At 32.2% G+C, this 24,453-nt stretch overlaps 3 protein-coding genes and 2 pseudogenes across 6 annotated transcripts in view; all 5 read right to left on the bottom strand.

Moving 5' to 3' along the window:
* Positions 1-3,455: 3,455 nt before the first annotated feature.
* Positions 3,456-5,384, bottom strand: LOC143202085 (cathepsin L-like). The gene is made up of 4 exons (XM_076413360.1): positions 5,329-5,384; positions 5,134-5,213; positions 4,748-5,077; positions 3,456-4,061 (listed from the first exon to the last, which is right to left on the bottom strand). The coding sequence occupies exons 2-4, from the start codon at positions 5,206-5,208 to the stop codon at positions 3,513-3,515; spliced, it is 954 nt and encodes a 317-aa protein (XP_076269475.1). The 5' UTR covers positions 5,209-5,213; positions 5,329-5,384; the 3' UTR covers positions 3,456-3,512.
* A 949-nt stretch (positions 5,385-6,333) lies between these two features.
* On the bottom strand, positions 6,334-7,194 carry LOC143202084 (uncharacterized; annotated as a pseudogene).
* A 937-nt stretch (positions 7,195-8,131) lies between these two features.
* On the bottom strand, positions 8,132-10,047 carry LOC143202083 (cathepsin L). Its single transcript, XM_076413359.1, has 3 exons — positions 9,833-10,047; positions 9,447-9,776; positions 8,132-8,737 (listed from the first exon to the last, which is right to left on the bottom strand). The coding sequence occupies exons 1-3, from the start codon at positions 9,905-9,907 to the stop codon at positions 8,189-8,191; spliced, it is 954 nt and encodes a 317-aa protein (XP_076269474.1). The 5' UTR covers positions 9,908-10,047; the 3' UTR covers positions 8,132-8,188.
* A 779-nt stretch (positions 10,048-10,826) lies between these two features.
* Positions 10,827-18,337, bottom strand: LOC143203143 (cathepsin L-like proteinase pseudogene; annotated as a pseudogene). The gene is made up of 3 exons (XR_013007284.1): positions 18,281-18,337; positions 14,861-15,193; positions 10,827-11,553 (listed from the first exon to the last, which is right to left on the bottom strand). The product of XR_013007284.1 is annotated as a cathepsin L-like proteinase pseudogene (transcript).
* A 2,780-nt stretch (positions 18,338-21,117) lies between these two features.
* LOC143203193 (protein sine oculis) overlaps positions 21,118-24,453 on the bottom strand; it is a 76,030-nt gene continuing 72,694 nt past the window's right edge. For all 3 annotated transcript variants that reach the window (XM_076415327.1, XM_076415328.1, XM_076415329.1), the window contains one exon: positions 21,118-22,118. In XM_076415327.1, the coding sequence (XP_076271442.1) occupies positions 21,917-22,118 (202 nt within the window). In that variant the 3' untranslated portion in view covers positions 21,118-21,916. The remainder of the gene's footprint in view (positions 22,119-24,453) is intronic.

Raw genomic sequence — 24,453 nt, 5'->3', positions numbered from 1 at the left:
ACGCTCATCAAGTACGAACATTGTTTTCTATAATCATATCTACATGCTTCCCATCAAACCCAATTGATTTGTGGATCAAGTACAAAGATTATATGTGTGATGATATTTTGTATCAAATACGGAATAGAATGGGAAATCCAAATATACAAATCAGTGAAGAAATTTACAATGAAGCATTGATTTCAATTGAGGACATGTGCTTGATAATGTCAAACAAACTATTAATTCAATTAGGCCTGACCGCGCCCAATCGTCCAATGCATGACGCTTTTAACCAAGAGTTGCATCGAGAAAGACTGTATGATCTCAACGCTTTGAAAGAATTAATTCAAACAAATCTTCCACTGTTAAATGAACAACAGAAGTATGTATTTGAAACTCTTATGAAAGTAACAAATGATGAAACTGGAGGGATTTATTTCTTAGATGCACCTGGTGGTACAGGAATAACTTTTTTTATTTCATTAATATTAGCAACAATTCGCTCACAAAATAAAATTGCACTTGCACTCGCTTCGTCGGGAATCGCAGCAACTTTGCTTGAAGGTGGTCGAACAGCCCATTCAGCACTAAAATTGCCATTAAATATGCAAAGCAATGAAACTCCAACCTGCAACGTTTCGAAGAACTCTGCAATGGCAAAGGTTTTGCAGCAATGTAAATTGATTGTTTGGGATGAATGCACGATGGCACATAAAAAATCTTTGGAGGCTTTAGACAGAACCTTAAAAGATCTACGTAGCAATAATAACCGATTTGGTGGTGCAATGATTTTATTAGCAGGAGATTTTCGTCAAACATTGCCAGTGATTCCACGATCAACGCCAGCTGATGAACTCAATGCATGTCTAAAGTCCTCCAATTTGTGGAAACATGTTAAAGTACTTCATTTAAGCAAGAATATGCGTGTCGAGTTGCAAAATGACCAATCTGGAAACATATTCTCTAAACAACTCATTGACATTGGTAATGGCAAATTTCCTATAGACATGTTGACGGCTTGCTTTTGCTATGACTATAAACAAGTCCCAGGGGCAATCATTAAGTGTTTGTGGTATTAATCTAGAAAACCCATGTTTCTCACATGGTCAATTGTATGTTGCCTGTTCCCGTGTTGGAAAACCATCAGATTTGTTTATCTATGCGCCAGGTAATCAAACAAAAAACATCGTATACCACAAAGCAATATAATGATAATAATAATAATAATTATGATTCACATGATTAACAATAAAGCGATTACTTACTTTTCAATCCTTATATATGTTTTATTTAATTATTTTTTATTCACAACGCCCTATCACCAGGGTGATGGTTCTGTTCAGGAGAATTTTTTAAAATACGTAGGCACAAAAACTGCCACATTACAAATCTTTTTGACAGGACGAAGTCTGTCGGGTCAGCTAGTATTCTTATAATAATTATTATTCTTATAATAATTTATAAATTTCATTTATTATTTACATACTATATTATTTATATACTACATAATGTTTACACATTCTATATTATATTATTAAATTTGTTCTGTTTTCCAAACTGTAAATATTTCTATAAAAGGGTACTTACGTTTTCTTAAATTATATTGGTTTATTAGACGTAAGGTTTTAATAACAATAATTTTATTTTACGCCAATTATATAAATATATATAGCTGATTTTCTTATAATGTACGCAGATATATTGATACATATTTACCGTCATTATTCTCTTCATCATTTTATCATATTTTGTATTCTGTTAGATATATAAATAATTGGGTGGATGCGCCTACATGTGAGGTCCTCATGCATATATGGTTGCATAAGTCGATATTAAAATATATTCCTGTAAATTATAATGAACGCTACGGCGCATGCTCGTGTTAAAGACATCCGAACAGGATGAAGATCCCGCCATCTTGATTCATTCTATGTTGGGGCTTTGACAGAGCTGTTTGTAGAAATAAATAGAGGGCGGCTCAGTTGAATCCAGTGTTTTAATTGTCCAAATACCTTCACCAAATCGATTCTACAAAATCGGTTCTAAGAATTCATAGTAAAATTAATTCACACTTAGTTGTTTGTATATATGTGTATATTAAAATTACTTAATTACTATTAAGGTAATTTGCAATGATAATTAACAACGTAAACTTTACAAAAAAAAAATCTTTCTCGTCCTTGCATGCGATGCTCTTATAATCGGAGATTTTGAAAGTGCCTCAAACTTATGTCTTGGTCTTGGTCTTGGACGTATTTCAGAGCACCCTGAACAATTCCTGAGTTACAATGAACAATTGAAAAAATCAGATTTGACATGCGGTGGTTAGGCACAAAAATATAAACACCGGACAGAAGCAGAATATTTATTTATTTATCACTATTTGCTTTATAACAGGTGCATTTCTTTGCGAAATACATTCGTAGAGCGTCTGAATAGTTTTTAACGGAATGTTATACTATTCTCCAAGAAAGAATAATGAGATCTACACCCCATTCTTCGCTCTAAAACTTTCCACAATGGTTTAATTTTGTTGAGTTCTGGTCACTGTGCCGGCCATGGATTTTGTTTCGTGATATTTTGATTTTCCTCAAGTCACGGCTGAACCTTTTTGGTTGTGAGTATGGGTGTATTATCATCTTGGAATATAGCAGTGTTTGTATGTATTAAGAACTTCATCATTAAGAATATGAAGATATTCATCGCTGTAATAATATTACCGCTCAAATTATAACGGAACCTCCCCCATGATTGATAGTAAAAGATAAGTAGTCCGGATCGTAGGCATCTTTAGAGGTTTTAGGTGCGTAAGCCTGAGCGTGTAAACTACGATTCAGCGGTTACATTCTTCCACTTATTAAGACCTCAGGTTTTATGACCGTTGCACCATTTTTTTAGCAGTTTAGCGTTAGCTTTTGTTATAAAGGCTCCCACAATGGCAGTCCTTACGTGAATGCTTTGTGGAGTTCCGCTTTGTGTTGGTCACAAACCCGGGGGGTTTGACACACCTTTGGGTTCCACCCGCTATCCCTCTTCGCTGATAATGTTTTATTATGTTTTGTGTATGTTGTCGTTACTGTAGATACACGCGGTCGTGAAATATTAAACAATTCAGCTGCTTTCGTCACAGACGCTCTCGTCAATGGACCATCAACTATTTCCTATCTTTACGAGTCTGGGAGATCATATATTTCACCGATCGCGTGTTTTAATAATCAAAAAATAAAATTTGTAATATACTGAACTATAACCTACAAGACTTGGCAAGTAAACTGACCAATATATAAGTGTCGCATTATTTACATTAACAAGATATGCCTTATTGCATGGTGTTCATAATATATCTTTCTCCTGTATGCCAATATCCATATAATTCATAACAATTTATTGGTGTATTGAGTGCTTCAGAAGTAGTTATGAGTTTTAGACAAACAAAATTTGAAAACAATAATTTATTAATAAAATCACATATATAATTTGAATAAAGGTATATTTACTTAATATATTATTTTGAATTATGTTTACAATGTTTACAAGTTTGGATAACATGCTTGATTAGCTATTCCGCACATATTACTTCCAATTGCCATTTTGTAATATCCTGATTCACCCCAACCATCTCCCCAAGAATTTTTGACCAGCCAATAGTTAAGACCATCTTGCTGACCATATCCTACAGCTAAAACACCATGGTTGATTGAGTCGGAACATTGGACATTTAGGACTCCACCGCCATAACTCTGCAACGGGTCAGCATTTACAGCTACTGATACTGGACCAACAGACCCAACGGCGTCTTTCAAAGCATTTTCATCTTTATAGCCAATACCAGTGTAACCGGATGTTCTCAGATATATATCACCAACGTTGCAGCTACCCTGATTCCCTTGGTATGAATATCTGTCCTCTGTTGTGATACCATGATCTCTCACATAATCAAGAGCGCTCTGGATTACACCTCCATTACAACCCATGCAGCTATATCCACTACTTTCAGTAGCGCAATCAATGAGGTTTTGTTCACTGAAGGATATCAGTTGTCCTCTTTGGCGAGCGTATATTCCTTCAAGGGTTCCAGTCTATAAACCATTATATTTAAATAAGTTTTGTATTGAGGATACTTTGAAACATAAAATTGTATATATTTTAATTTAAAATTAAATATTCTACGCCATAATAGAACAATTTTAAATAATTGATATCTATTGTAGATTATGTAAAAATATCCTTTAAATTTCGGATATCCTATTTATATTATACGATATTTAGATAGTAATTATTGGTAGGTTCATATATAAAATCATGTTTAATTTCAAATTAAAAGTTCAGTAAAAGTAATTCAGATTACATGATAATTGGAATATAATCAATTTGATCAGGAAGTATTTCAATTTACACTGTGTTTAAAACAATGTGTAAATTCAATCAATTTCAGGACAATCTCTTCAAAAAACACTTTTATATTGAGCAAGTTAACTTAATTTTTAGTCAATTCCAGTATATCTTAAAAAAATATTAACATAAGTACATTATATATTGTTGATAGGTTTCAGTAAAAAAATATATGTCTTTTTATTCAGAATAAGTTACCTTCGCCATAATGTCATGATTAATATGTAAAATAAATTAACATAATTTAGGTTGCAAGTTATTTCATTAGGAAATATTTTAGTATTGAAAAAATCACTTTTATATTTAGTTAACTCATACCTAACTAGCCTACTAGCTCTAAGAAAAATAAATAATATTATTTTAACAAACTTACAGCACTAAAACTCCAGCATGATCCACAATTTCCTTGATTTTTGACGCCAGTAACGACGCCATATTGTCTCCAGTCAATGCTATCGGGTATATTAACTTTGTTGACTACATGTAAGGGAGCTTTTCCAGTCTGGTTAAATTCAGTCAGAGTTAAAGTTGCCTTGAATTCTTCAGGTGTCATGTCACTGAACTGATTTACAGCCTTATACCATGAAACTAATCCTTGTTCATATTGTTTGTTGTGTTCTTCAATATCAGCCAGGTTTTGGGTAAATATTTTATAGCGGAGACTGTGCTCTTCCTCAGTAGTATAGGTTTTGCCATGCTTGATCTTAAAATGTATGTTAAATATGAGTCATTAACAACAGCTTTATAACTTATACATACTTTAAACTGATCCCACAATTCTTCAGAAGCAGTTGCCATCAGAATGGCACACGCCAAAATTATGACTGTCTTCATTTTGTCTAGGAAGAAATTGTTAGTTTGTTATATATTGATCAATATTGTATGTTTAATGGTAATGACTATAGTGTTGTCTTTGAGTCATAGAAATAATAATTTTATTATTATAGTGGTTACCTGCAAAGTCTTCTTTTAAAACTACCAATGTTGTAATTTTCAATATAAACGCACACCTTTTTATAGGAATCTTTATATTTTATCACCATATCCTCTCGATATTTTTTTGGATAATTATCTTATCATAATATTACATTTGTTAGAAAACTTTTCATTGAGACATATTGTTTAAGAATATGTAAACATGTTCAGACTAAATTTTTGATTATTTATATAGATAGTTTTAAAAAGGTTTTTTTATAAATAAATTTTTTGAAAATTTTTTTTATAACTTATTTTGTTCTGTTATAGAGCTTAGGATAGGATAATTATACATATTTAGGTTAATTGTATTTTTTTTACTTCAGCCAATATTTTTATAGTACTTGTATGGTACTTTAAAATCGTTTCAAGTTAAACATTTTTAAAATAATAAGAAAAACCCAGGAGATAATTTTTATTTTAACAAAATGTTAAAAACAGCCTAATTAGCTTAGCACTTATATTTTATACTGCTTAATATATCTTAATAATTGTGTTATTATAATTATAATTAATGGAGGATTGGAGCATAATGGAAAAGGAAACGTTAACAAACACTTATATAAATCGTAAAATATATATTTATATTAATTAAAAAATTACCTTCGCCATAATATCTTAATAAACTTATTTTTATGATTTTTATTTAAATCTAATATTTATATACTAATGTTTATTGTATACTTATATACTAATATATATATACTATACTATACTAATTAATATATTATATAATGTTGACATATTCTATATGTTATTAAATTGGTTCTGCTGTCCAAGCTGTACATTTTTCTATAAATGGATCGTTATGCTTTTTTAAATTATATTTGTTTATTAGACCTAGTTTTAATAATTATTATTTTATTTTACGTTATTTATATAGATACACACACACACACATACACACACATATATTGACTATATATATAGCTGGTGTTCTTACAATGTACGCAGATACATTTTTATAGTTGCATATTTGCAGCTATTATTGCTTTCATAATTTTATCAAATTTTGTATTCATACTAAAATGAATTTAAACTTAGTTATATTTATATGTGTGTATATTAAAATTACTTAATTACTTTTAAGGTAATATGCGATGATAATTAACGACGTAAACATTACAAATATGGATAACAGGCTTGCGTAGCTACTGAACATAAATTATTTCTCATTCCCAATCGAAAATATCCATTTTCTCCCCAATTAACACCCCAAGAGTTCTTTAATATCCAGTATTCCTGTCCGTTCTCTCTACGATAACCAACAACTACAGCGGCATGATTAATTTTATCAGAACAATTTCCGTTAATGATTCCCCCAGCATAACGTTGTAATAGGTCACCATTCAATGATACGGATACAGGTCCAATGGAGCCAACTGCATTTTTTAAATCTTTCTCGTCCTTGTATGTGATGTTCTTATAGCCGGAGATTTTGAAAAATGCCTCGAACTTATGGCACGCATTTTGTTTGTAACCCAGATATTTGTATCTGTCTTCGGTTGCAATACCGTGGTCTTGGACGTATTCCAGAGCACCTTGAACAATTCCTGAGTTACAACCATCTGTCTCATAGTCCGCAGATGATGAACAGTCTATTAAGGATTGCTCGCTTAACGATATAAGCTTATGGTATTTCCGAGCATATAGAGACTCCAAGGCTCCTACCTGAAATGATGAAAATTCAAAATGAAGAATTGAAAAAATCAGATTTGACATGCAGCGGTTAGGCACAAAAATATAAACACCGGACAGAAGCAGAATATTTATTTATTTATCACTATTTGCTTTATAACGGGTGCATTTCTTTGCGAAATACATTCGTAGAGCGTCTGAATAGTTTTCAACGGAACGATATACTATTCTCCAAGAAAGAATAATGAGGTCTACACCTCATTCTTCGCTCTAAAACTTTCCACAATGGTTTAATTTTGTTGAGTTCTGGTCACTGTGCCGGCCATGGATTTTGTTTCGTGATATTTTGATTTTCCACAAGTCCCGGCTGAACCTTTTTGGTTGTGAGTATGGGTGTATTATCATCTTGGAATATAGCAGTGTTTGTATGTATTAAGAACTTCATCATTAAGAATATGAAGATATTCATCGCTGTAATAATATTACCGCTCAAATTATAACGGAACCTCCCCCATGATTGATAGTAAAAGATAAGTAGTCCGGATCGTAGGCTTCTTTTGAGGTTTTAGGTGCGTAAGCCTGCGTGTAAACATTGATTCAGCGGTTACATTCTTCCACTTATTAAGACTTCAGGTTTTATGACCGTTGCACCATTTTTTAGCAGTTTAGCGTTAGCTTTTGTTATAAAGGCTCCTTACGTAAATGCTAAAGATTATGTTTTATTATGTTTTGTGTATGTTGTCGTTACTGTAGATACATGCGGTCGTGAAATATTAAACAATTCAGCTGCTTTCGTCACAGACGCTCTCGTCAATGGACCATCAACTATTTCCTATCTTTACGAGTCTGGGAGATCATATATTTCACCGATCGCTTGTTTTAATAATCAAAAAAGAAAATGTGTAATATAATGAACTATAACCTACAAGACTTGGCAAGTAAACTGACCAATATATAAGTGTCGCATTATTTACATTAACAATATATGCTTTATTGCATGGTGTTCATAATATATCTTTCTCCTGTATGCCAATATCCATATAATTCATAATAATTTATTGGTGTATTGAGTGCTTCAGAAGTAGTTATGAGTTTTAGACAAACAAAATTTGAAAACAATAATTTATTAATAAAATCACATATATAATTTGAATAAATGTATATTTACTTAATATATTATTTTAAATTATGTTCACAATGTTTACAAGTTTGGATAACATGCTTGATTAGCTATTCCGCACATATTACTTCCAATTGCCATTTTGTAATATCCTGATTCACCCCAACCATCTCCCCAAGAATTTTTGACCAGCCAATAGTTAAGACCATCTTGCTGACCATATCCTACAGCTAAAACACCATGGTTGATTGAGTCGGAACATTGGACATTTAGGACTCCACCGCCATAACTCTGCAACGGGTCAGCATTTACAGCTACTGATACTGGACCAACAGACCCAACGGCGTCTTTCAAAGCATTTTCATCTTTATAGCCAATACCAGTGTAACCGGATGTTCTTAGATATATATCACCAACGTTGCAGCTACCCTGATTCCCTTGGTATGAATATCTGTCCTCTGTTGTGATACCATGATCTCTCACGTAATCAAGAGCGCTCTGGATTACACCTCCATTACAACCCATGCAGCTATATCCACTACTTTCAGTAGCGCAATCAATGAGGTTTTGTTCACTGAAGGATATTAGTTGTCCTCTTTGGCGGGCGTATATTCCTTCAAGGGTTCCAGTCTAATTAAACAATTATATTTAAATAAGTTTTGTATTGAGGATACTTTGAAACATAAAATTGTATATATTTTAATTTAAAACTAAATATCCTTCGCCATAATGTAATCAATACGTATATTTAATAGAACAATTTTAAATAATTGATATCTATTGTAGATTATCTAAAAATATCTTTTAAATTTCGGATATCCTATTTATATTATACGATATTTAGAAAGTAAATTATTGGTAGGTTCATATATAAAATCATGTTTAATTTCAAATTAAAAGTTCAGTAAAAGTAATTCAGATTACGTGATATTTGGAATATAATCAATTTGATCAGGAAGTATTTCAATTTACACTGTGTTTAAAACAATGTGTAAATTCAATCAGTTTCAGGACAATCTCTTCAAAAACACTTTTATATTGAGCAAGTTAACTTAGTTTTTAGTCAATTCCAGTATATCTTAAAAAAATATTAACATAAGTACGTTATATATTGTTGATAGGTTTCAGTAAAAAATGTCTTTTTATTCAGAATTGAGTACCTTCGCCATAATGTGGTCAAGATTAATATGTAAAATTAATTAACATAATTTAGATTGCAAGTTATATCATTAGGAAATATTTTAATATTGAAAAAAATCACTTTTATATTTAGTTAACTTATACCTAACTAGCCTACTAGCTCCAAGCAAAATAAATAATATTATTTTAACACACTTACAGCACTAAAACTCCAGCATGATCCACAGTTTCCTTGATTTTTGACGCCAGTAACGACGCCATATTGTCTCCAGTCAATGCTATCGGGTATATTAACTTTGTTGACTACATGTAAGGAAGCTTTTCCAGTCTGGTTAAATTCAGTCAGAGTTAAAGTTGCCTTGAATTCTTCAGGTGTCATGTCACTGAACTGATTTACAGTCTTATACCATGAAACTAATCCTTGTTCATATTGTTTGTTGTGTTCTTCAATATCAGCCAAGTTTTGGGTAAATATTTTGTAACGGAGACTGTGCTCTTCCTCAGTAGCATAGGTTTTGCCATGCTTGATCTTAAAATGTATGTTAAATATGAGTCATAAACAACAGCTTTATAAGTTATACATACTTTAAACTGAGCCCACAATTCTTCAGAAGCAGTTACCATCAGAATGGCACACGCCAAAATTATGACTGTCTTCATTTTGTCTAGGAAAAAATTGTTAGTTTGTTATATATTGATCAATATTATATGTCTAATGGTAATGGCTATAGTGTTGTCTTTGAGTTATAGAAATAATAATTTTATTATTACAGTGGTTACCTGCAAAGTTTTCTTTTAAAACTACTAATGTAAGATGTAATTTTCAATATAAACGCACACCTTTTTATAGGAATCTTTATATTTTATCAGCATATCCTCTCGATATTTTTTTGGATAATCATCTTATCATAATATTATATTTGTTAGAAAGCTTTTAATTGAGACATATTGTTTAAGAATATGTAAAGATGTTCAGACTAAATTTTTGATTATTAATATAGATAGTTTTAAAAAGGTTTTTTATAAATAAATTTTTTGATAATTTTTTTTATAACTTATTTTGTTCTGTTATAGAGCTTAGGATAAGATAATTATACATATTTGGGTTAATTGTATTTTTTTTTACTTCAGCCAATATTTTTATAGTACTTGTATGGTACTTTAAAATCGTTTCAAGTTAAACATTTTGAAATAATGAGAAAAACCCAGGAGATAATTTTTATTTTAACAAACTGTTAAAAACAGCCTAATTAGCTTAGCACATATATTTTATACTGCTTAATATATCTTAATAATTGTGTTATTATAATTATAATTAATGGAGAACTGGAGCATAGTGGAAAAGGAAACGTTAACAAACACTTATATAAATCATAAAATATATATTTATATTAATTAAATATACCTTCGCCATAATATCTTAATAAACTTATTTTTATGATTTTTATTTAAATCTAATATTTATATACTAATGTTTATTGTTCACTTATATACTAATATATATACTATACTATACTAATTAATATATTATATAATGTTGACATTCTATATGTTATTATATTGGTTCTGCTGTCCAAACTGTATATTTTTCTATAAATGGATAGTTATGCTTTCTTAAATTATATTTGTTTATTAGATCTAGTTTGAATAATTATTATTTTATATTACGTTAAACTTAGTTATTTGTATATGTGTGTATATTAAAATAACTTAATTACTTTTAAGGTAATATGCAATGATAATTAACGACGTAAACATTACAAATATGGATAACAGGCTTGCGTAGCTACTGAACATAAATTATTTCCCATTCCCAATCGAAAATATCCATTTTCTCCCCAATTAACACCCCAAGAGTTCTTTAATATCCAGTATTCCTGTCCGTTCTCTCTACCATAACCAACAACTACAGCGGCATGATTAATTTTATCAGAACAATTTCCATCAATGATTCCCCCAGCATAACGTTGTAATAGGTCACCATTCAATGATACGGATACAGGTCCAATGGAGCTAACCGCGTTTTTTAAATCTTTCTCGTCCTTGTATGCGATGTTCTTATAGCCGGAGATTTTGAAAAATGCCTCGAACTTGTGGCACGAATTTTGTTTGTAACCCAGATATTTGTATCTGTCTTCGGTTGCAATACCGTGGTCTTGGACGTATTCCAGAGCACCTTGAACAATTCCTGAGTTACAACCATCTGTCTCATAGTCCGCAGATGATGAACAGTCTATTAAGGATTGCTCGCTTAACGATATAAGCTTATTGTATTTTCGGGCATATAGGGACTCCAAGGCTCCTACCTGAAATGAAGAAAATTTATCGCATTTTACATACAGTAGATAGACACAAAAATATAAACACCGGACAGAAGCACAATTTTTATTTATTTATCACTATTTGCTTTAAAATAGCTGCATTTCTTTGCGAAATACATTCTTAGAGTGCCTGACTAGATTTCAACGGACTGTTATCCTATTCTTCAAGAAAGAAGAATCTACACCCCATTCTTAGCTACAAAACTTCCCTCAATGGTTTAATTCTGTTGAGTCCTGGTTACTGTCTTTCGTGATATTCTGATTTTCCACAAGTCACGGCTGAACCTTTTTAGTTGTGAGTATGGCAGCAATATGCTGGTCATAATCAACAGAACCTCCCTCATGATTGATAGTAAAAGATAAGTAGTCCGGATTGTAGCCTTCTTTTGAGGTTTTAGGTGCGTAAGCCTGAGCGTTTATGGGTAACAATGTAAACTACGATTTAGCGGTTACATTTTTCCTCTTATTAATACTTTGTGCATCTTCCACACTGCCGTCTTTTGTTAAAACGGTATCAGTCCAGCCAGTTTTGAGTTCTGTAAATTTTAAAATATTAAACAATTCAGCTATTTTCGTCACAAACTCTCCCGTCAATGGACCATGAACTGTTTCCTATCCTTCGGAGTCTGAGAGATCACCTATTTCATCGATCGCATGTTTTAACAATCAAAAAATAAAATGTATAATATAAGGAACTATTACCTACAAGACTTGGCATGTAAACTGACCAATATATAAGCGTCGCATCATTTACATTAACAAGATATACTATATTGCATGGTGTTCATGATATTTTATTTTTCTCCTGTATGCCAATATCCATATAATTCATAATGATTTAATGCTGTATTGAGTGCTTCAACCAAACGTGAATATCGGACGTTGTATGAAACATTCAGGAGATAGAGCGGTGAGAACAAGTCGACCAAGTCGCACTTTGAGCCAATTCGGATAATAATTAATATTTCTGAAACTTCAATTGCTGATAACGAGTCAACAATAGAAGAATTATCAACAGTAATAGAATTATTAAACTACGGTAAAGCCGTGGAGATGCTATCACTTGGAAATGATCAAGGCCGGTGAATAATTATTATTTAAGTGGCTTCACATTCTGCTTATGCAAATATGGTAATTGGAGGGATTATCGTCAGTATGGACAAGGGTATCAATTGATCTAATATTGAAAAACTAATCTAATGTATTTTGTAAAGAATATAAAAATTATGGAGCAGTAACTCTTCAATCAATTGTTGGAAAAGTATTCACGAGACAGGCACAAATGTGGCTTCAAAAAGCAAGAAAAAAGCCGAGACAGCAAGGTTTAGGCCGAATAGCGGCTGTATAGATAGTATTTTCACACTCTACCAGTCTATGCAGAAACGTATGAGATGTGGAAAGCTTGTGATTGTCATTTTTATTGATTGTCATCTTGTTTCGGCTATAAACGCGGTCTCTCAACTTGGGAAATATTCAAAGCTGAGCTTCTTTCCGTAAAAACATTAAATAAATATATTCAGTCAAATTACTATCGTTCTATTATCTATGAGACTCGGGCATTATTACATACTACATGTTTATCTTCGAGGTGAAATTAAAAATGCACAGTTGTGGAACAAATGTAGAAACGCAAATTACAATGGTTTAGATATGTCTGTCGAATATACAACATGTCTCAAATTTTTGGAAATCGGCTGAAATTATCAAGAGAATATCTGAATATAGCTAAGGTATTATATAATTTGGGTTTATTAAAAAGATTCAAAAACTATTTATTTTACTACTTTTCTAGTACAAAGTCGTAATAAGCATAATAAGTGCTCTCGGATACTATAGGACTGATTACTTACACCGAGACCATCAGATACCGACTGTCACTCAGGACATCAAGAGAATCGCAAGTAGACATGATAAGAGGCTTCATTGTCATGTTAGTATCGAGCTATTACAACACTTCAATAACACAGATGCAGAAAAATTAAAACAATTTCATCTTGTGTTTGAAAAAAGTGCAATGAGTTTTATTTCATTTAAAAAAACAGCAGTGTTAATATATAATCATTATTATAGTAGAGATTATAAAGTCCTATTAAGCCCTAATAAGCATAATAAGTGCCGTCAGATATTATAGGACTCATTACTTACACCGAGACCATCAGATACCGACTGTCACTCAGGACATCAAGAGAATCGGAAGTAGACATGATAAGAGGCTTCATTATCATGTTAGTATCGAGCTATTACAACACTTCAATAAAACAGACACAGATGTGTTTGAAAAAAGTGCAATGAGCCTTATTTCATTTAAAAAAACAGCAGTGTTAATATATAATCATTATTATAGTAGAGATTATAAAGTCCTATTAAGCCCTAATAAGCATAATAAGTGCCCTAAGATACTATAGGACTGATTACTTACACCGAGACCATCAGATACCGACTGTCACTCAGGACATCAAGAGAATCGCAAGTAGACATGATAAGAGGCTTCATTATCATGTTAGTATCGAGCTATTACAACACTTCAATAACACAAAGACAGAAAAATTAAAACAATTTCATCTTGTCTTTGAAAAAAGTGCAATGAGTTATATTTAATCAAAAAAAAAACAGCAGTGTTAATATATAATTATTATTATAGTAGAGATTAAATTGGGACTGATGGGTTATCCTACTTATAACATATATCCAGATTTAAGCTATCATAAAGACAAATTGGTGAGTTGGCAAAGATTAGTAACAATGCAATTAAAAAGAATTATTGAATAATATGTGAACCATTTTCTTGCATAATTTTGTGGTTAAATCGAGCTTTTCCACGAAAGACATAACGATCAACCACTAAAAAGAGATGGATTAAGTTAATAGATAGAGGGTGGTCTGTAAAAAAGTAGATTAACATTGTTGGGATCCAGAAAAATTGTAACCGATCGCCAACAGTAGCGGTATTAGATGAAAAATATTTGCATTCTTGCGATTGCACAGGAAATAGAAAAGGAAGAGAGGAAATAGACCACTGTCCCAGAGAGCCAGCTACGGATTGGTGGCGAAGGTGTACATGAAAAGTAAAAACACAGTAAATCGATCCCATCTGTGGGTTGATTGAACGGACATATAATTCTGAACAAAGCATTGAGTACTTTGGCAAATTCATTTGTTTAATTGGAGAGTTATAAAATAAACGTGGACAATTTGAGGAAATGACGCATTCACAAACCAAGTCTGGTACAGTAGTACAAACGCTAATTCAATACAGGCGACAAGATAGAACAATTAATATAGGGTTACTTACAGCACTAAAACTCCAACAAGAACCACAGGCTCCTTGATTTTTAACCGGCGTCACAAGCTGTTTCTCTCTCCAATCGATATGCTGTGGTATATTAGCTTGTTCATTAATATGTAAAGTGAAGTTCTTGGAGAATTTGTGCACCTGGTGCATCAAATAAGTTTCTCTGAATTCATCCTCATTAAAAACCGCAAATTTATTGAGGTCTTCGTACCACGCGAACTGACCATCTTTGTATCTCCTGTTGTGGTTTTCAATTCTTTCCAGATTCTTCTTGAATATATTGTATCGTCGTCTCTCTTCATCTTCAGAATGGAAAACAATTCTGTGTCGATTCTACAAGAATATATAAAATATAGTTCGTTATATTTTTTTCTATAATGCTTAGATAAATTATTAGAACAATTCTTTCTTTGTGAGCCTACTCAATTCGTAACTACATCAAGGAAGATATCCATAAACTCCTATGAACAAATGCTACCGTACACGGAGCAGCTAGTGCGCCAGTATTGAAGAGTCAAAGTGCTAGTGACTCGGGATAAAAAAATACACAAAAAGATAATTTACCGAAGTTACTGTCGTCAAGATAAAAGCTTCACATTGGAGCATGCAATGTACAAGCATTACCCCATGTTGACAGAGGAATGCTATCGCGTTAGAATTGACAAAATGTAAAATCGAAGTCGCTGCTTTCTCCGAGCTACGCATTATTGGATTCGAAACAATATCCATTGCTAATGAAGTGTACACCTTGTGTATTCCATGTGTCATTGATTTCTAGCCTAAATCACTTCGCGTTGCTCTTATCGCGATAGACGGCATATTGTACAAGGTGAGACCATATATTGTACAACCGACTTCAAGAAGTTTTAAATTATATTCCAGCAACCGATCTATTTACTCTGGCTGGAGGATACAAATATGCAGGCTCAGTTAAAACTAGTTGGGAATAGATATTAGGAAAGTTTGGCTATGGAGAAGTGAATGAAAATGAACGATGTTTATTGCCATTTACCTCATCAAATAACTTTGTGGTGGGTAACATTGTATTCCAACACCTTTTGAAGCACCAAATAAATGGATAAATCCAAAAGATGTTGGTGCAGTGTTGGATTATGTTTTGATAGATTCTAATAAATAAACTTTCATGCCATGTCAGCTTATGCATGAACGTATTAGATGTGGCTCCCGCTATAGGCAGATCTGGAAGCTGAACATATTCCCCCAAATTTATTAAACTATTAAACTTCTTCAGGTCTCCTAGGATGGTTTCGCTAGGTCTGTGAGAATACGAAATCATTCACCAAATCCATTTGAGGTCCAAGTTGGTGTTTGCCAAAGCTATGTCGTTTCTCTACTGCATGCCAACTTATTGGTGGATGTAATAATGCAAAAAGTTTTTAAAAACAGACATGGTGTTCAATATGTTGATACAAATTCCTTGACTGATTTCGTATACGGTGATACGTTGAAGCTTCTAGCATTTTTGATCACTAAATTGTTCGCTTGCTACTGTAAACCCCAACGGGATCAGTAAGAGTAAGTAGAGGAGTTTAAATATTCGGGATCAGTAATATAGAAGATAGAAAAGATATCAAACGACGAAATAATAAGCCGAGTCGACCAAGCTACAGTAGCTTTTGTTTCCCAAATATGGTGCGTGTGAAAGAGAGGAAATGTGACAATCAAAACCAAAAGACCTTCTTCGAATATTTATCTATGGCTTAGATAGTTGGATACTGTAGTAGTCTGACATTTGTAAGCTTGAGGTTTTTTGAAATACCTAAGGCAAATTCTACATATTTCTCTCCGAAATCGTAAGTCATTCATCATCAGTCATTAAGAGACGTAGATCATAATGGTTTGGACATATCTGTCGAATAAAAAGTGAATGAATTCCTCACATAAAACAGCACCGAACAAGACATGGACCTAAATCATAGAAAGCGACCTGAAAAGTCAAAAACATAATCCAAAGCTGGAACAGCAGAATGTTTAGCGACATCAACAGTAACGTATTGTTTGGGAAGTCTATCTCCCCAAGCGTCGGATATGGATTGATGATGAGTTAGTTAATAATATAGATTAGTCAGTGGACACAATGACTATTAAAAACATAGATACTATTAAAATTTATTTTTTAAGTAGTTAAAAGCATATTGCCAAATAAAATTGATTATTTTAATCAAAGCCTTACCTTAAAAGTGTACCATATATGTTCATAACCATTTACTAGAAAAATTAAATAAACTAGTATTAGTTGCGATTTCATACTTTCACTCTGAATGTTTTAGTACGTTATTTAATTGTCATATTTCCCTTTTTTAACTACCAAATAAGTTGGTCATGAAATAAAATTTATTACCTTAAAAGCCTTTATCGTAACACTACTTTGCAATTATTGTTGTTGGCCATAAAGATGTTGATTATATTTAGTACAGGTTGGGAGGACAGGAATCCTCAATATTAGTATAGTAGTGTAGTTTTGAAGACATGTCTCCAGAAGACATATTACCGTCACTGGACTGACAGCAATTAAAATGCTTTAAATATTAATTAATTTTACCATTTTCTCTGTATAGATTTACTTTATGTTAACGTGAACAAGATGGAGGAGCATTTGCTAACATAAACCATTAATAGCGTGGAAATTAGGCCTACTAGATATGACTATGAATTTAATTCTCAACTGTTTAAAATGAGTAGAAAATAATGACCATGAATTTCTTTAAATATTTAAGAGGTATATGTTATTTTGTTCCTCGGTATTCACTATGTTACGTTTATATAATAATGACCTGTTTTGAGTTAATACTAACTATTCATTTGTATCTAAGTGATTGAGATTTGTTATGAGATTGTTTACCTTCTGTAACTTTATCTGTGTGACTTTGAAATACCAAAAATAAATATATTTTGTAGTTTAATTTGACCAAGAAAAATTATTATATTAATTATTATTATTAATTATTTTACGAATGCATCAACTTTCTTAAACGACTTAGGCTCAGAAAAAATTTTGTCTAACGATAAAGTCATCACTTAAATCAACTACCTTCTTTCCTTTTAAGAAATACAGCAATTTATTTGCGTTTACAACTTTATTAGTGTACAGGATAAAGATGAAATAATGTGAAAACGCAATATATATAACACAGGTGCTGAAAAGTCACGGGTCTCACACATAGATGGAGCTAGTTTTATTCCATTCACTGTTTTTACAGTTTGTATTAACTTTCAAAAGAAAGTTATTTCATGATGAATCAAAACAATTTAAAATAATGAATCAAAAACAATTGGGTATTTTAATTAAGCAGTGTACTTCTTGATGGGAAAAATAATGTTCAAGCAAAGCAATAGCTTGAAAAGTGATATAAGGACTCCGCTCCATTAGAAACAAGAATGAAATGTTAGTTTGCTTACTTCAAATGTGGTCGTAGACACCGATGATGTATAACGCATTGGACGTCCAAATGTCATTTGGTGTGTTCATTCAATCAGTCATTCAGTGTGTTTTCTGGTGAGAAAACAAAAAAATCCACAAAATCGTTTTGAATGATCGAAAAGTGAAGTTGCGTAAAGATATCAAAAGAACGAGCTGGTTTTATATTGCATGAGCATATGACTATGAGAAATCTCTGTTCAAAGTGTGTGACGCGTTTGCTCACTTGTTGATGATTTTGAGTGTTTGGCCATGTTTAAACGCAACAAACCAAAATGTTCTCGTCGATAAGTGACAGTAGATGAAACATGGATCCATCACTTCACTTCGGAATTAAAACAATCGTCATCGGAGAGGACAGCAACTGGTCTCAGGCCTATTTTGAGGCAAAAGATAAGTCGTCCTACAAAAATTGGTATTGGAATATTAGAGCAGCACCGGAATGATTCTGTGGCTTGATGGAGATTACTATTACTACGATTACATTGATGAATAAAGCCAATTTTGAACAAAAAAAAATCGCGGTTTCTTTGTTGTTTGGGGGTTATTACTTGCTTGTAGATCAACTACTATTCTAAACGGAAGAGATTGGCAATATTTGAATACTAATAAAACATTCCTCAGTAGCTCTATTGATGGAGATGGGCACAATTATGTTGAGATTTCGAAATTGTTGGATGCAGGTTTGAAATTAAAACACTGGATTCAACTAGTCGGAGGAGGAGGAGTCGCTCTCCATTTATTCCTACAAACAACTCGGTCAAAGCCCCAACACAGAAACTACACTTTAATATCGACTTATGCAACCATATATACATGTGGATGTTACATATAGGCGCATCCATCCAATTATTTATATATCCAACAGAATATATATAGTGCGAGATAATCTAGTTTTGGGTAATAAAATGTTTTGTTTTAAATCCCACTTGTTTCAGTAGTAGATTGATTAATCGGAATTAGCTTATTAATCAAGAAAAGGAACAGTTTGTTATAAAACAAATATAGGTCGACGTTGGATCTCAACCGTTCCACAATTATTCGAAGCATTCCTTGACATAGTTAAGTGGAGCTCAGTCAGAAGTATTATAGTTCAAACTGAAAGGTCACCAAAACTGAATTGAAGATGTTTAAGATCCCTTAATCACAAACTATTTGCATAAGGAAATCTGCATGCTTTGAAAAACACTCTTAATCCTCCTACAACCATCGGAGGTCAGTGAGCAAACCTACCAAAGGTGGACTGGAGTTGCTGTGAATTAACATAGTATACTGGAATTTGGACAGAAGCTTGTTACTCAGGGTTTACGATCACCAAAGGTGGATTGAAATAGTTTCATTTCTCAGGCATATGTTAGGTTATTGAAATTTGGAGTCACCAAAACTTGAGAAACTATTCCAAACTGGTTCTACAATAAAAATATATTGAAGCTCAGAAGATCATCAAAAGAAAAATAGCGGACAAAAATACAATTGATGCGCAAATAATTTTACTTTAAGTAAAAGCTGCCCGGACGGAATAACGATCACGTAAACCCACTTGATCTTATCTTCGGGAGGAAGGTGTTATGTAATATGGTCCTTGTTATTTGAAGGAGAAAAACAGTACGCTGGTCGACAATATTGTCTTTATCGCTGATTCAACAGGTCGCAACTTCTTTCCGTAAAAATAAAATAGGTCCCAGTAAACAAAATGTATTGTTTTAAAACATTACACGCAACCTACACTGGCTCATCCAGGACGTGTACCTTCGCTTGTGTAGATTGAATGGCAATATGGCTTGGAATTGGTTTGGGTAGCAATTATTCTAATCATAATAATATAGACTGAAAAGTCCCAGCCCTAACACATAGATTGAGCTAGTCTTATTGCATTAAACGGTTTTTCAGTAAGTACTAAACTTCAAAAGAAAGCTGTTAAAATTTCATGATATTCTACTCATAAGTTTGTGAGTTATAGTTCCCTTAGAGATCTGATTAGAGTGACACTACTTTTGTTATTTTAAAAACAATCTTTTTGGAAAAAAATACCGTTCAAGCGAACCAATAGCTTGAAAAGAGTGTCTTCAAACGTGGTCGTAAAGACACCGACGATGCAGAACGAAGTGGATGTCCAAATGAGGTGGTAATGCCAGAAAACATCGTAAAGATGTCAAAAGAACGTGTTGGTTTTATATTGCATGAGCATCTCACTAAAGCTCTGTTCAAAATGGGTGCCGTGTGTGCTTACTGTTGACCAAGTACTGACAGTGTTGATGAATCTGAGCAGTGTTTGGCCATATTTAAATGTAACAAACCGGAATTTTTACGTCGATATGTGACAATGGATGAAACATGGATCCATTGCTTCACTCCGAAATCAAAACATCTGAGTGGACAGCAACGGGTGACAGGCCTATTTTGAGACCAAAGATAAATCGTTCTACAAAACTGGTATTGAAATTGAATAGAGGGGCGCTGGAATGATTGCGTGGCTTTTGATGGAGATGTTGATGAATAAAGTCAATTTTGGAAAAGAAAAATGTTTTTTCTTTGTTACGCCCGGGACTTTACAGCCCATCTATTAAGAACCTTCGTTTTCCACCAATGTGACACTTTATCAATTATGTTTAACCATGCTTGTATATAGTATGGCGTCACTATTTTACATTTTTGCATGATATGATATAGTTTAACTCTATCGCAAAGCACCCGCTCCGCAATCACCAACGATTTGCTCTCATTCTTTCCTGTTTTTAAAGGTCGTCGGACAGAACCTATAATACAACTATTCTTTACAAAATAGATTGAAAAAGGTTTTTATAAAAACAACAGCACAGACTTTTAAAAAATCACATTTTATTTACAAGATAGTTCAATAAAACAAATATTTAATAACAAAAAATATATATAGATAAAAAAAAGGAAAAACAGTTTTTTTAAATCTTCTTTTGAAGGATGTATGTGGATTTACGTCGTAAGCTTTACGTGTATTTACAGATGTGAGGATTTTTTTAAAATTAAACTTTATGATTAAAGTATATACATTCTTTTGTGAGGACTCAACAAATAAACTAATGATTTAAAACATTTTCGTTTTCATTGTTGGTCAAAAGCGAAAAAAAATATTTCCGAAATGTTCGTCCAAAAACAAACTTCGATAGTTTTACATAAACTTATCCAATATTTCAACAGCAACAAATTTATATCACATAAATTAAACTTAATCTAATGTCTTCTTGCTTGCCAAGCCTACTCAATTCACCAAAGTGGCTGAACCTATTTTGTTTTTGTACAGGGCAAAATAGAAGAAAAGAAGTCCTGTTCGTCATTTTTTTTTTGTTTTCTTACTTTTTGTACAGATTAAAGCGAAATTCTCCATTTATTGATTTAAGAAAAGCAATTTTGTGATTCAAACGTCTGATTTAAAATGTATTGAGATTACGAGGAAGCCTGGTGATTTGTTTTCGTGTTGAATGATGATAATATATGATAATATTGACGTTTAACGTCGAGTTTAACTTAAAATGAAAATGTACAGGGTGTTTTGCTAAGCCTCCGATAATAATTTTTCTAAATTAAATTTACACATTGCAACCATTATTTGTCGTGTTGTCTGTGGGCACTGTCAGCCAATGTCACAACGTTTGATAGTCGTGCAGGATACCAGACGGCGTTTGGTACAGTGGTTGGGGCATTCCCGTCGCGTTTAAGGGCGGATAGGGATTCAGTTGGGGCGGTATCATGCCTGACGGGTTGTACGTTGTCATTTTGTGTGTCTCTGTCTCGCTGTCTGAGCCGCTGGAATCCATATGTTGCTTGTCTGGGTTTTGTTGGTTGCTGAAACAAAAAATAACGATATTAGTTTCGTAAAATTTAATTAAACATTGTAACAATTTTCATAATAACCTTTGGAGGTGGAGTTATAAAGTTGAATATTGATAATAATCATTAATTGGCAGATTTACTTGTCTAATAGCAATAAGAGTTTAAAAAATGCCATGAAAAATATTACATTTCAGTTAAAATCAGTTGGTTTTGAAATTTCGCAGACGGATCAGATATTCTGAGAGTTTGACCTTATCATACTATGAATTAAAAAAACTGTAAAACTTTAATTGTTTATAATAACTTAAATGTACACTTATATCTTCATCGTCTTAATCGTCATGGTCTTAAAAATTGGATAATGAATCCCAGCAATAATATATAAACACAAATTTTATGTAGAAATCGTCTCTATTATATGAACAAAGTTTTAAGTTCAGATTTTATTGAAAAAATAGGATTAGATAGGCGGTCAGCAAATGAAGCAATGTGATTTCGGTCAGTATAATTGACTGAAAGAATATTTTAGTATTAAATTTATTAATTATTATTGTGCATTTTTAATATATTTAAATAAAATTTTCCATAACTCAGGTATACAACAGATACCAAAGAGGTCCTCTTTGGCTTAGTCAATTGTTAACTTTCTAACAAATAACAAAATATTCTTTAACTAATAAAATAATGGCTGAAGTGCTTTTAGGAAGCATTACCAATTATAGTCTACTCAAAGTTTTTCTATACATAAGTCATCAAGATGTTTAATGTATTGCCTGTTGTAATTTGTACATTCGTTTTAGAATCAGACAATACTTTCCTTCTCATTTTATTCTAGTTAAAACGAAACACAATGTTGTCTAATGAGTTTGGACATATGAAGGAAGTAGCCTGTCAAAGCCGTCCGATTGTCAGACGTACGCAAACGTCTTGAAAGCAATAGTGATAAGAGTTTATAACTTGAACTTATAAACTATTGTGGCTGTATAATTAAATATAGTCCTTAAATTTACTGTAATGTTAAAATAAATTATATTTGATAACATTTTTATTCAATTATTTTATTTAGATTAGAATCTTGTTGTATGTCAAAGCCAAACTGAACTAAAACTCAGAGGGGATGCAGTAACATTGCGACGTTTTGACGATACAAATTTAGATGGTGTATGTACAAAATAACTTTGAATAGACTATACCCTCAAGGTGCAAAAATGGCTGACCAAAAAAAATTAGCTTTTACGATAAGGTTGTAGCTTAATCGAATATATACTGGGCATGAAAAAAAATGTGTGGCATATGTTTAAAATAAAAGTCAGCTGGTTTTCTGTGTGAAAGTGAAGTTATTTAAACCCAATGTTCGAATTACCAAGGACATACTATTATTATCTATTATACCACATTATTTCACCATTTTTCGTGTAGTAATGATGAAAAAAATATTTTATAGTTTCTGATTAGAAAATATAATCAAGGGATATTCAGCTTAAGCTGCTTATCTCAATTGGGAAGGTTCTGTAAATTGTACATAATATAGTTGGAAAGCATTATCTGACCAATTGAAAGCAGTTGACTCATGATAGAGGATTACCTTCCAATACCACTTCACACATGTACAAGTACAGGAATATTTGTTCTTTGTACCTCAGATCGAATGATTATAGAGCGAAATGTGGAAAAACATTACTCACCCAAGATGCAATTTCTAATGGTAATGTTTTATTACACAGATTCTTTTAAAACAGATGAATCTGAATCTTTGAGTTTAGGCAAATTCAGGCAACTGACAGCATCAAAAGACCGAAAACAAGCGCATATATGGTGATATTGAAAGCAACATTTGTTCCATATAAGGTATACATTGAATAGCTCTTGATTGTTAATACGTGTACTTTAATGTTATTTAAATATATCTCTTTATTACTACTTATGGTTATTATTGTTATTCCTATGTAGATGTTATTTTTAAGTGCTGTAGAAAAGAGTTTTCTTTAACAAATTTAATTTGAATAAAATAAATTAAGTGTTGTCTGTTTTGGTGGATTATAAATATTAAATATTCATGTAGAATAAAGTTTTCATTAAAATTAATGAAGAGGAATGTTGAATATTTAATATTGAATATATTATATTCCCATTTCATTGACAAACATAACAATTGCCAGATTATAATGTCTTTTGTTTTGAAAGAGTGTTTCAGAAGGACAAAACTTTATAAATGGGCGATCACTTATGTGTGCTTAATTTGTGATACTAATAACGACAGCAATAGTGTACAGTAGCAAATACGCCTATTTTATTGAACTTTTTCAAAAATGGCATCAGCTTTTTCATGAATTAATACTTCTGTATA

The sequence above is a fragment of the Rhynchophorus ferrugineus genome, unplaced genomic scaffold (assembly GCF_030347505.1).
Source record: "Rhynchophorus ferrugineus isolate W39M unplaced genomic scaffold, kcgeb_rfMv2 rfM9, whole genome shotgun sequence".
NCBI lineage: Eukaryota > Metazoa > Arthropoda > Insecta > Coleoptera > Curculionidae > Rhynchophorus > Rhynchophorus ferrugineus.
The sequence above is the reverse complement of the archived record's forward strand: the minus strand, read 5'-3'. Positions and strand labels throughout refer to the sequence as shown.

Bases quoted from the DNA above. Each gene is read 5' to 3' on its own strand.
- LOC143202085 (XM_076413360.1), bottom strand. From the start codon at position 5,208: ATGAAGACAGTCATAATTTTGGCGTGTGCCATTCTGATGGCAACTGCT. The intron at 5,078-5,133 runs GTATGTATAAGT...ATACATTTTAAG, and splicing joins AATTGTGGGATCAGTTTAAA to ATCAAGCATGGCAAAACCTA. The intron at 4,062-4,747 runs GTAAGTTTGTTA...AATGGTTTATAG, and splicing joins CATGCTGGAGTTTTAGTGCT to ACTGGAACCCTTGAAGGAAT.
- LOC143202083 (XM_076413359.1), bottom strand. From the start codon at position 9,907: ATGAAGACAGTCATAATTTTGGCGTGTGCCATTCTGATGGTAACTGCT. The intron at 9,777-9,832 runs GTATGTATAACT...ATACATTTTAAG, and splicing joins AATTGTGGGCTCAGTTTAAA to ATCAAGCATGGCAAAACCTA. The intron at 8,738-9,446 runs GTAAGTGTGTTA...TTGTTTAATTAG, and splicing joins CATGCTGGAGTTTTAGTGCT to ACTGGAACCCTTGAAGGAAT.